Below are 11619 nucleotides of genomic sequence, written 5' to 3'. Positions count from 1 at the left end.
TGGTACCTCTTACCTCTCAACCAACTTTAGAACTCACTAAAAGAAATAAGGCAGGTCTGTGCATCACAAGACAAACAAATGCATGAGGAGCTGAGCGCTCAGAGATTGTAAGGCCGTCTGCTCTATGTCTGGGAGAAAAAGCATAGACTTTTTCAGGTGTCAGATAACTATCAGAGTTTGATCTCAGAAAGACATAGGACTGGGAGTCAGAGACCACCTGGCACCTGTCCTGGCTCCTCACTGATCAGCTGACTGCCTGGCTGATGTTGGCTTCTCACCTGGATGTGCAGGAGCTGAGTGTCTTTTCAGCTACACAGACTTTCATTGCTGGGTTGAGATGTGTTTTCTCTGAAGACTCACATTCCAGGGTTATTCTAGAGGTGAGTAATGATGGACCACCCCATATCCTTAAACCCTGAGGGGACTGTGTAGTGTGATCCTGAACTGGGTGTCTGAGCAGAAAAAATACACAGGAGACCAGAAGCAAGTCTGGTGGTGAGTTTAATACCAAGGCTCTAGGGCAGGGGTGGGCAAACTTTTTGACTCGAGTGCCACAATGGGTTCTTAAACTGGACCGGAGGGCTAGAACAAAAGCATGGATGGAGTGTTTGTGTGAACTAATATAAATTCAAAGTAAACATCATTACATAAAAGGGTATAGTCTTTTTTTTTTTTTTTTAGTTTTATTCATTTCAAACGGGCTGTAGTTTGCCTACAGCTGCTCTAGGGCCATGAGGTGTTTCCATCTGCCCAGCAGTTCACTGGTGACTGACATGAGACAGTGACCCTAGAAAGGGCAGAGCAGAGTCCAGGAATGATTTAGAAAAGAGTGAGGGACAGCAGTAGCTGGCTGGCGGTAGCAGCAGAGCCATGCTCTCTGCCCTTGGTCTTTAATGTCCTTTCTGCCACTGCAGAGGGCAGGGATCCTTCCTCAACACGCAGACAATAGCACGTACAGAAGGGGGGCTTGTGGAGGTGGGGGAGCATGAACTTGCTGAAAATATGGCCCTCATGGTCCATTTGTGTTTGGCAGTTATGAGATAGATTTTGAGTTAAACTGTGAAAGAATATGTGAAAATCACTCATGCCACAAACTTCTAATGCCAGATATTAGAGGAATTTCTGTCTAGAGATCATTAAGGTCACAGACCAAGTTCTGCCATCCAACCAGGTCACACTGTGGCCAAAGGGAGATGCCACAGTGGGTTTGAAATCAGGAACTCCCTGGGATAGAGAGAAGGTGAGTCTTGCAAAGAGAACAGAAGTGGTCAGGGGGATGGGGAGGAAGAGGTGTGTCCAGGTGTCTCTGCTGTATAAAGGGAGTGATGACACCATATTGGGAGAAAGGACATGAGCCATGTTAGTAAAGTCAGGGAGAAAGTCCCTCCCTATTTCTATGGACAGTCAGGCAGGTGGGAGGAGCCCCCACACGGGCCTGTGGCATGTGCTCTTCCTTTTCCTTCTAACTCAGGAAACAACTGGAGTTTAGTCAAATTCATTCAAATTGGGCAGCGTCTGAGAGAAAGGAGAGTGGCTGGTGGATCTCACAGTCTTAGAGGATCCCTCCCTGTGGTCAAGGTGCCTTCATAAGGACACACGTGTGTGAAACAGGCAGTGAACCAGTCAGATGGTGCAGGGTCAGCAGGCCCACCTTGGGAAGGTCTCAGGAGCCAGGGGAGGAATGGGAATCTCACACCAGGACAAGGGTGTGAGTCTCCAGTCAGGGGTGAAGTGAGCCTGAGTGCTTTTGGGGACTGAGACCTGTCCTTCTGCCTTTGACTCCCTGGTTGAGTCATAGAGAGAGTAAGTCAATGGTTTACATTCCCCTGTCACGTGGCCTGTTCCTCTCATTGGACTCAGGGCCTGGGGAAACAGCCCTGAATGGGGGCCCAGCAGAAGCTATTTCTCCTGGTGACCTGGGAAACTGACTCATGATGGAGCCGGGGCTGCTGCTCCCACTGATATCTGTGTCCTCTCCTATTGCCCGGGAGGGTGGGCCTGGACACAGCTGTTAGCAGGACAATCTGCACAGTGGGGGAAGCAGAGCAGAGCAGGGCAGTGTGTCTGGAGTGAAGGAGGAGGCAGATAAGGGACACAGAAGGAGCAGATAGAGGCAGAATGTCCTTGGTGAGCAGCAGATGTTAAAAGTGACTTCAAAGACCCCAGGGACCAAGATCCCACAGCTGCCACAGGGCAGGAGCAATGCAGCTTAGAAAACCTTCCACAGTGGAACAGCCCCACAGTCACCAAGGGACTTGGCTCCTGAGGGAGCTTCAGGGACAGGTGGTCAGAGGGATGGACATGGCTCTCAGCATGTGTAGGGACAGAGAACAGGTGTGGCCAAATCCTTTTAGGACTCTGCATCCAGGTTCCAGTCTCTCTAGTGATTATGCATCATTCATTCAATCATTCATTCATTCTGTCATCATTCACCATCATTCCTTCGCTCCTTCATGAAAGAGCAAGTGAGTGCTGGTCCCTGAACTTGTAGCAGGTGTAGGGTGGAGAGTGAGAAGGCAAAGTCCTTTCCTTCATAGCATGTGGGAGTGGCACCAACACATCAGGAAACAAATAAGTATCACACTGTGCCTCCGTTTCCCCTGAATAAAAACAGAACAAATGGTAAATGGACTCTGGAACCATTTTGTTTGTGAATTGACCTTAAAACATTTATGAATACTTGACCACAAGCCCAGTATAGAGGAGACACTGACTTAAATGGCCACTGCCATTATTTGCCTCCATGAGAGAGAATTCCTGGGCTGACCCCGGGTGGACAAGGAACTGCCAGGAGCATCTTCTCTCCTCTGTTCCTTCCTGGAGACCTGACCTCCCTCCGGAGTCTCCTAAGTCCCTCAGAAGAGTCAGCTAATGATACAGGGTATTTTGTCTATCTGTGCTCTCCTGACACTGACTTAGGTGAAGACTAGGCTCTTTCCCAGTCCTAATGTGGCTCTTGGGCCTGAGCCCTGGCTGGTGAGTAAGAGTAGAGCCACTGCTCCCACCCAGCCCTTCCAGGAGGTCAAACCAACCTGACACAGGCTCCCCAGGTTCCCTGGAGTCAGGAGCCCTGAGACAAGGGTCCGGGAGGGGTTCTCAGGCTGAGCTTCTCTGTGAGGTTTCCAGGGTCCCCTCCTGCTAGGGTGTGACCAAGCTCTGCATGGTTTTCTCACTGTCATGGTCATGGGTAGGGGGCTAGAGGCTGGACTGAGACTCTGCTGAGTCTCCTTCTGTTGAGTCACTCCCATCATACTTCTCTCTGTGGAGAATGTCTGCAGGGCTGTAATCTGTGAAGGGAACTCTAATCTTAGGAAGTTCCTTTCCACTCTGTGTGTCCTGCACTAAATGCCCAAACCCAACCAGGGAGATGATGCAGAGGGCCATCGAGGCAGAGTCTAGGGCTGTCAGTCCTGTGTGTGAAGTAGAATTCACCCCACCTGACACCCAGATGTCAGAGAGCAATCACTCACGGTATACATGAAGCTGTCCAGTTACTAGTTTGTTCTGTAAATCTTTCCCTGTGGCTAGTAGGGTGTAGTATCCTGTGTCCTTCTGGGTGACGTTATGGAACAGGAGGGATCCATTGGGGTAAATTATCTCTCTACCACTGCTTGCAGGCCCGAGGGTAATTGTTTGAGTGTCTATTACATATGATATGATTTGACGGCTGCTGTTCGGTATTTCCCCTTTGTACCAGGTGTAGCCGAATAGATTCCCAGGCAGGTTGTGGACGCGGAGAAGCATATCCTTCCCTTCGGCAGCATTGGGCGGCACTGACTCAATAGTGAGCTGGGCAGTGGTGGGCAGGCTCCAGAGGGTTAGGAGTGAGGCTAGGAGGGAAGAGAGAAATTGATCAAGATTTGGAGCTATGTATTGGGAAGGAGAGATGATGCTTTGGGTCTTCAGCTAGTCTCTTCATCTTTCAGCCTTGGTCAGTGTGTGTGTATATGTGTGTGTGTGTGTGTGTGTGTGTCTTCTGTGGTCAAGTTCAGCAACATGGCCACCAATACTTCAGCACCTCTGACCTTATTTCCTCTGTTTTTTGTTGTTGTTTGTTTGTTTTTTAATAATTGTAAAGAATTTTTGTGAATTTATTTGAGCCAAACTGTCAACATATGCCAGGAAGCAGAACCTCCATGAGTTGAGATGATGCTCTGGAGAATGGCTGGTTATATCTCTATTTATACATTGCTATCAAAGCAAGGGACGTAGGTGGATTACATGAAATCCATTGGTGTAGCCTAGAGAGGCGGGAGAAAGTAAAGTGGGGAAATCTCTGGGATTGGATAAAAAGAAAAATGATGGACACATACTTAGGTGGGTGCAGGAATAATGGAGGAATTTGCAGTATCTGTCTTGGGCCCAGCACATTTTGTTGTGTCCCAAGGGGTCCAGAAAAAGGGAAGTTACAAGTTATCCAGATATTTCAAAGGTATGTTATTACAGATGCAAAAAGATAGGCTCAATTAAGGTAAAGTTGACCTTGTCAGTGAAGATACCAGCCTATGACGTAACTGCCCACCATAACTTCTTTTAGTTAAACTTTAATTTCAGACCCTCCTTTAGGTTACTTTAGGTCTCTGAGATTGCAAGATTGCCATGCAGGCCTCCCCTGAGCTTGTCAGGTTAGCATATGGCCCCTTTCGTCCACACATCCCCCTTTTGATCATAAATCAATCTAAAGGATGCATTGATGACCAACCTTTTGGTTGGACAATGGAGTCTCAGGGTGCTAGGAAGGCTCATTCGAGGATGTCTCAGTGTCAGCATGTCTTGCTGAACAGGATGGACCACTATGGATGGGGCAAGACCATAACCTTAGATGGCATTTAAGATTAAATTATTAGTATTCAAAAGGGCAGGTAAATGGGAGGCAGTCAGATCCTATATGTCCTTGTTAGAAAGTATTCTGGATCATTTCTCATTTTGAGCCACCATTATCCGAGTCTTTTTGCTGTTTGTCAAGTTTTGTTTTTCTGCATCTAATATAACATTTACATACCAGGAACAAAAGTAACAACAATAAACCAGTAACACTGATTAGGAAGTTAAAATGTCTAATACTAGACAAGGAGAAGTCCGAGGGGAACAAGCATCCCAGCCAACCTAAAACTCTTTACACGTATTATCATAATTTTTTAAGTCTAATTACATGTTTTCCTCCTTCATCCATTGTCATTTGTACCTTATGATATGTTTGGCCAGATGAATTAAGACTCTCTACTGTTTCATTATCTAGAAGCTCTAATTTTTCTTCTGGCCAGTTTCCATAGTATTTCCTCTGTTGTGATTACTGTTACCCAGGTGTCTGCCCTCAGACCCCTGCTGACACTCAGGGGTGTCCTTGGGAGACCCCTTCCCTGACCACCTCCTCTACAGACCTGTCTTCACTTTCTGACCTGTCCCTGCTCTGTTCCCTGCATGGCATTGTGGGGACCTAACATCACATTTAGATCTTCCCTTGTCTGCCACCTCCCCTTAGAACATGAGTTTCATGGGGGCAGGGGCTTGTCTGATCTTATTGTACTCCCAGCGCCTGCAACAGGCTGTAAGTACCTGTGGGTGAATGAGTGAGTATTGCAGAGTCCTGCACCTCCTGGGAGGTATCTGCCCAATTCTCAGCTTGGTGCTGAGGGCAATGTTTAGTGCCCCTGGTTACATTTCCTATCTCCTCACATAAATTGTTATTATGTAAAGTTTTCAGCATTCAGCTCTCAGTGATGAATAAGTTGGGAAATGAGCAGCCATTGAGGTTTTCCTGCCCCTCATGGTTTCCTCATCATTTTCCTGTTGCCGAGTCGCCTCCCCCATCCTACCCTGCTCCCATGTCTTCTCCCCTCAAGTCCAAACAGAATCCTGTCCCCTCCCCCTTGTTTTCTCTGAGAGCCTGTGCTCCCCAGGCATCCCCAGCTAGCCTGTGCCTCTCCTCCTCCCATCCACCACCAGGTAGTTGCCCCCTCTCACCAGCCAGCAGGAGCCCCTGCCTGTGGGCAAGTCCTCTGTGGGCAGGGGCTGAGAGGGACTCCATGGTGTCTGCTGCCTGCTCTGCCCCTCCTTCTGTGGGAAGAGCTTGGAATCCAGAAATGCTCACAAACGCTGCCCTGCTGGGTGGGATGTGCTGTTCCTCCTCCCTGTGCACTGAGCCTCCTCCTGGGCCAAGATCACTTCCCTGGTCACATGGGCCAGGGGCGGGGTCTGTACCCAAGTTCCTTCCTGCCCTCCCCTTATTCCTGCCTCCCTTTTCATTCCTCTACATTTTCATTCCCTGTAACTGCTGAGGCTTCTGCCTTCTTCCACAGTGACTCCTTTCCCTATACACACACACACACACACACACACACACACACCTTGCTTGTGTAGTAGGCAGTTAGGCCTGAGCAGAGTAGGACACTAGGCCTGTAGGGAAGGTCACCAGAATGGAAAGCCCCTGGTACCTAGCAATGTGCAAAACTGGACTGGGACCTTGTCCCCTGGGTAACCTTACCTCCCTGGGCATATCCTGGTTTTGCAGTTTAGGCCCTTTGATCTTTTATATCACTGGTCATGTGGTTCAGGCCCTCCCCTGACCTTTCCTCCCCTGGCATGTTTTTAACCATGTGGATTAGATGCCCTTAGTGTGAAAGAAACCAGAGGATCTAAGCATAGCCCTTCAGCATTAAGCCCCCAGGACAATGAGGTTCTGACTGGCATCAAATACATCTAGGCCTCAGTTGTGTTTCAGCTCCAGACCCAGAAAAGCAGCAAAATCAGATGAGTCAGGACATAGCTGACATCAAGATCTACTGCATTGACTAATGACCTTCGACGCTAAAGGACACACCTGGAAAGCCAATGAATATTTTATTGGGCTTCTCCCCTGAGACCTCCAGACAACTACCCTCAAGAAGAAGGACCCAGTGGGGCTCTTTCTCTCTGGAACACATCATGGCTGTCCCCACTCCTCTCCTCAAGGCTCTTATATTTATTCTTTGTCCTAAGCTCCATGGATCCTTCTTTTGCTTCAGTGACTAGTTTCCTGAGCCAATTTCTGCTACATCTCACTTCTACCTCTGTGACTCTCTAAATAAACTCTCTCTTATAATTTGAGTTCTTGACTCTGAATTCTTCTCTTAGCTGAACTCAAGTACTGAGGCTGCTGAACTGAGAACACATATAACTCTGCAGGTTAACCCCTGGTGCCTTTTCACCGCTCACAATTAGACAAGCAGAAACTTGGGGTGTATGTATCCAAGGTGTCTCCCACAGCTCTGCGTGGAGCGCACAGTAGCCTTCTCACCACCTTCTCTCATCCCCATTTGTCTCCTATCTTCAGAGCAGAAGCCTGGGGTGACATCAGGAGTTCTGGTCACTGGGATGCCACTCCGTTGTGTATGGTATTATCAATGGAAGGTTCTAAAGATTTCAATGCCCAGGGGCCATGTTAGAAATGCTGTTTTGGCAGCTGCCTAGCTGTAGTGGATGCCCAGCCAGAATGAGACCCCATGATGTGGGGATGGGGACTCCCCTCCCCATCTCCTGTGCATAGGGAGGGTCTCTAGGTCCTGCTAAAAATGCAGATTCTGACTCATGTGGATGAAAGGGGCCACATGTTAACCTGACAAGCTCAGGGAAGGCCTGCCTGGCGGTTTTGCAAACTCAGAGTCCTAAAGTAATCACAAAGGATGATCTGAAATTATACTTTAAATAAAAGCAGTTATGGTAGGAAGTTACATCCTAGTTTGGTATCTTCACTGGCAAGGTCTACCATTACCGTAACTGGGCCTATCTGTTTTTTTGCATCTATGATGACATATCCTTGAAATGTCAGGGTAACTTGTAACTTCCCTTTTTCCGGACATCTTGGGGCACAACCTAATGTGCCTGGGCATCAGGACAGATACCACAAATCCCTTCATTGTTATTGTAATCATGTTAGTTGTTGACTATTAACTATCCTGCACCATCTAAGTATGTGTCTATCATTTTACTTTTTATATAGCCCCCAAGGTTTCCCCACTTTACTTTCTCCCACCTCTCTAATCTTTCACCAATGGATTTCATGTAACCCACCTAGGTCCCCTACTGTGTTTGCAATGTATAAAAATAAATGAAAAACACCCGCTATTCTCTGTAGCACTATCCCAATTCGTTGAGATACTGCTTCCCAGCAATTGTCAACATTTTGGCTTAAATAAACTCACACAAATTCTTTACAGGGTTGAATGTTTTTAAGTTAACATTACTTGGAGTATTCATGGAAGGATTCTAAAGAAGCTCACAGAGGACCTTCCAGCAGACCCGGACTTGGTTGTAGGGTCCAGCAAAGACCCATTGAGCCCGCTGGTTCTCGGCACATTGGGTGAACATGGGTGAGTTATCCCTTGGTTCCAGGACCTTCCTCTTCTATTGGTAGAGGTTTCAACTTTATTTGAGCTGTGTCTTAAAATCGTTGAGGTGGAATTAAAGTGAAGGGTTGACAGAACCCAGGTTAAAGGTTGACAGAACTCAGGCTAAGGCGGGACTGGAGGAAAAAAAATGGGTGGCTCATTTTGATTTTTACTTTTTAATTGGAATTGCTTTCTGAGAGTCTGAGCAAAAAACCCTGGCTGTATAAATGAGCTGAACTCATCAGCTCATAAGATATAGGGGCACATCCTCCCTGCAGTCCAATTCTTGGTTATTCGCAGATGATTAAGAATCTTTGTGGAGGTGTCAGAAGTGCAGGAACCCTATAAGGAAGGTCCAACTGAACTGTAATTAACTAACTGGCTCACCTAGGGGGCCACCCTAAGGCTTGGTCTTTCCGGGCCTGAACACTTCCTGTTGTTTTACACAGTCCGGAGAGGAACTGAAGCCACACTTGACCCACTAAATAACATATTTAGGAAATTTGCTCAGACTACAGATACCCAAAAATAAAAAAAAAGTTAACATGGGAAATTGTGCCTCCAAGGCCAGAAGCTCCCAAACCCCAGCCCTCATTTAATACTCCTGATAGGAAGCCTTTACTTGCCAGTGCTTTTCAGAAATGGGAAGATTTAACTAGAAAATATCAACTTAGGAATGGGCAAAATGCAGTTGTTTTTGGTACCTACATTAATATTTTGCATGCAGAAATTAGAAAACATGTTCCATTCTGAAATGAAACTGAATGACTATATGGGAAGCATATGATTTGGAAATTAGAAGCTTCTAAGGAGAAGACTAGAAAAAATAATTCTTCCAAAAAAGGATGGAAATTATTAAGAAATTTTAGAGACTGTCTCAGAACTATTCTGAAGTTAATAAATGCCTACACCCCATTTCCTCCCCCCGCAACCCCCACCTTCCTTTCTGACCTTTTTTCTAGACTTGCCCTTTCCTTACCCTTTTACATTCCCCTTCTGTCTCCTCTATTTCCACTGACTTGAAGGAAAATGAGATTAGGAATTCTAACAGCTCCCTTTAGAAAAAGCTGGTCTCAGCTAGAAAGGAACCAGCAATTGTTCCCAAGTTTGTCTGGGACAGTGATGGAGTCACAAAAATTTAGCTGTTAGAACATGTAACCTGGGTATTCTGACCTATTTCAACTAATATACCCACTGGTTTCTGAGAGCAAGGCAACAGGATTACTAAATAAGGTGTGCTGTGAAACCGGAGAGGAGTCTTTTGCTGTAAAAAGCGAGGTCACCATGAGAAAGACTGTCTAAAAAGAAAACCTGAAGTGTGATTTACAAAGAGGAAACAGAAGCAAACATAGGGTGGCTCCAGGACCATGAGAGGGTATTTTCCCCTTCTCCTTACTAAAAAATTGAAATTATCATAAAAGGGGATATTACTAGGCCCTTGGAGATACTGGGGCTTCTTTATCTGTTCTTTACCATACCATCTAAGTTTCCCTTTCCCTCGGAGTAAAGCTTCTGTACAAATGGGAGGGGTGTCTAAGCAACCAATGGCTGTTTTAAAATCAGAACCTGTCCCCTTTCATTTAGGGCATGTTAAGGGGCAACATATTTTACTGGTCAATTCGGTCCCAATTCTCCTGATAAGAGATTTTAAAATCAGTGATGCCCACATATACTTCCCCATAAACCAAAAAGGGAAAATGATGATTTTAAGGACACCCCCAAGAGGTAAGTAATCTTGAGGCTGACTGAATGTTTGCTAACCATCTTTTCATTATTAACTTCCATGAGAGTCAGAGAATGCTTAACAGGAGACCCGCCCTACTAAGGACGGCCCTAATAGCCCAGAGACTTGCAGAGATGCCTAACCTCGGCTTGCTACACATGCCTCTGTAGATGGGGAACCTGGCAACAGTGCCTCGAGAGTCCCCTTTTCTTTTGGGGTACAAATGCTTCAACTGGGAGAAATTTGACTCGGGTTCCCTCAAGGAAAAAAAAGGCTAATCTTCTTTTGCAACATAGCCTGGTCCTGCTATAAAGTGGACAATGAAGAGGTTTGGCCAGTTAATGGCACCATTAAGTTTAATGCTACCCTGCCTGCAGCTAGACCTGTTTTCACATTCCCAGGGAAGTGAATGGAGAATGAGGCCTACTTAGATCAATGTGTCTTTTCCATTCCTGTAAGCAGTTATGAGACAGCTATATGCTACCTGTAAACTAGATCTCTCTGTAATTGCTATAGAACCTCAGAGAAAAATATACTCAAATAAAAAGAAACATTTCAAAATGGATGAATTAGTTCGTTCTTTTGCCAACATTTGCCAATGCTTGAGGGATTAAAGTACTGTCCTTGTTTTACTGTGCCCTGTTTTCATCGTCAGAGGTGTGGCTCCAGAATATTAAAGCCCACTAAATCATTTTACATTGCCCTATTCAGCTCAAAATGCTATAATTGGCTTTCCAAATCATAAGTCCCAGGACCTTTGAGATGCAATTATCAGGAACTCTGGTCTGGTCCATTTTAAAAATACAAATCTCTACAATCTGGAATTACAACTGAAATACAGAAAGGCTTCCTAAATAATGAATGGAAAACTTACAGGAGAGAACCATGATACCCAAGGACAGAAGTTGGAGACTGCATATAGATTGGTAGGAGGGGCGGAGGTGTGAAAGGACAGACAGCAACTGAAGTCCTGGAGAGATATCTCAGCTGGGGGAGAGGGGGTGGGGAGTGCCACTATGAACTCTGGGATCTAATCCCCAAGCTGGGATCCCCAGCAGAGAGCACCAAATCTGAGGAGGGTACCCACATAACATCTAGCTGTGAAAAGCAGCAGGGTGCTGTCTGCCAGGGAGTGGCAGCTGAAAGTTTGGGCACCTTCTTGAAGAGCCAATGCACAAATATTTCCTGTGGAGCCACCCACTTTGTGCTCTGGCAGAGGGAGGGTGAAGTGGACTGGAGATGTGAGAGTAGAACCCAGGACTGGGGCTTGGGAGCTTAGAGCTCAGAAGGCAGACACCCAAGTTTCCTAGGCTGAGTCACTCCATCATGCAGTGGAGGACATCTTTCCCACATAGACATTTGTCTTGCATAGGGGGAAGACAGTCGACACACCATATTGGAAAACACCTTGCCCTGAGGCCACTTAAGACTTGCAAATCAAAAACAACAATGAGGTGCCATCCCACACCTCTCAGAATGGCTATCATCAACAAATCAACAAACGACAAGAGCTGGCGAGGATGCAGAGAA

The 11619-nt window shown here is 46.4% G+C and overlaps 1 protein-coding gene across 1 annotated transcript in view; it reads right to left on the bottom strand.

Annotated features, from left to right (window-relative positions):
* Nucleotides 1-11619, bottom strand: part of LOC102758593 (carcinoembryonic antigen-related cell adhesion molecule 6-like) — a gene marked incomplete at its 3' end in the record, with an annotated part of 19257 nt that overhangs the window by 3664 nt on the left and 3974 nt on the right. The window contains exon 2 of the mRNA XM_015570193.1: nt 3471-3892. Coding sequence (XP_015425679.1) covers nt 3471-3892 — 422 coding nt within the window. The remainder of the gene's footprint in view (nt 1-3470; nt 3893-11619) is intronic.

The sequence above is a fragment of the Myotis davidii genome, unplaced genomic scaffold, assembly GCF_000327345.1.
Source record: "Myotis davidii unplaced genomic scaffold, ASM32734v1 scaffold2107, whole genome shotgun sequence".
Taxonomy (NCBI): Eukaryota; Metazoa; Chordata; class Mammalia; order Chiroptera; family Vespertilionidae; genus Myotis; species Myotis davidii.
This window is presented reverse-complemented; position numbering and strand designations above follow the sequence as displayed.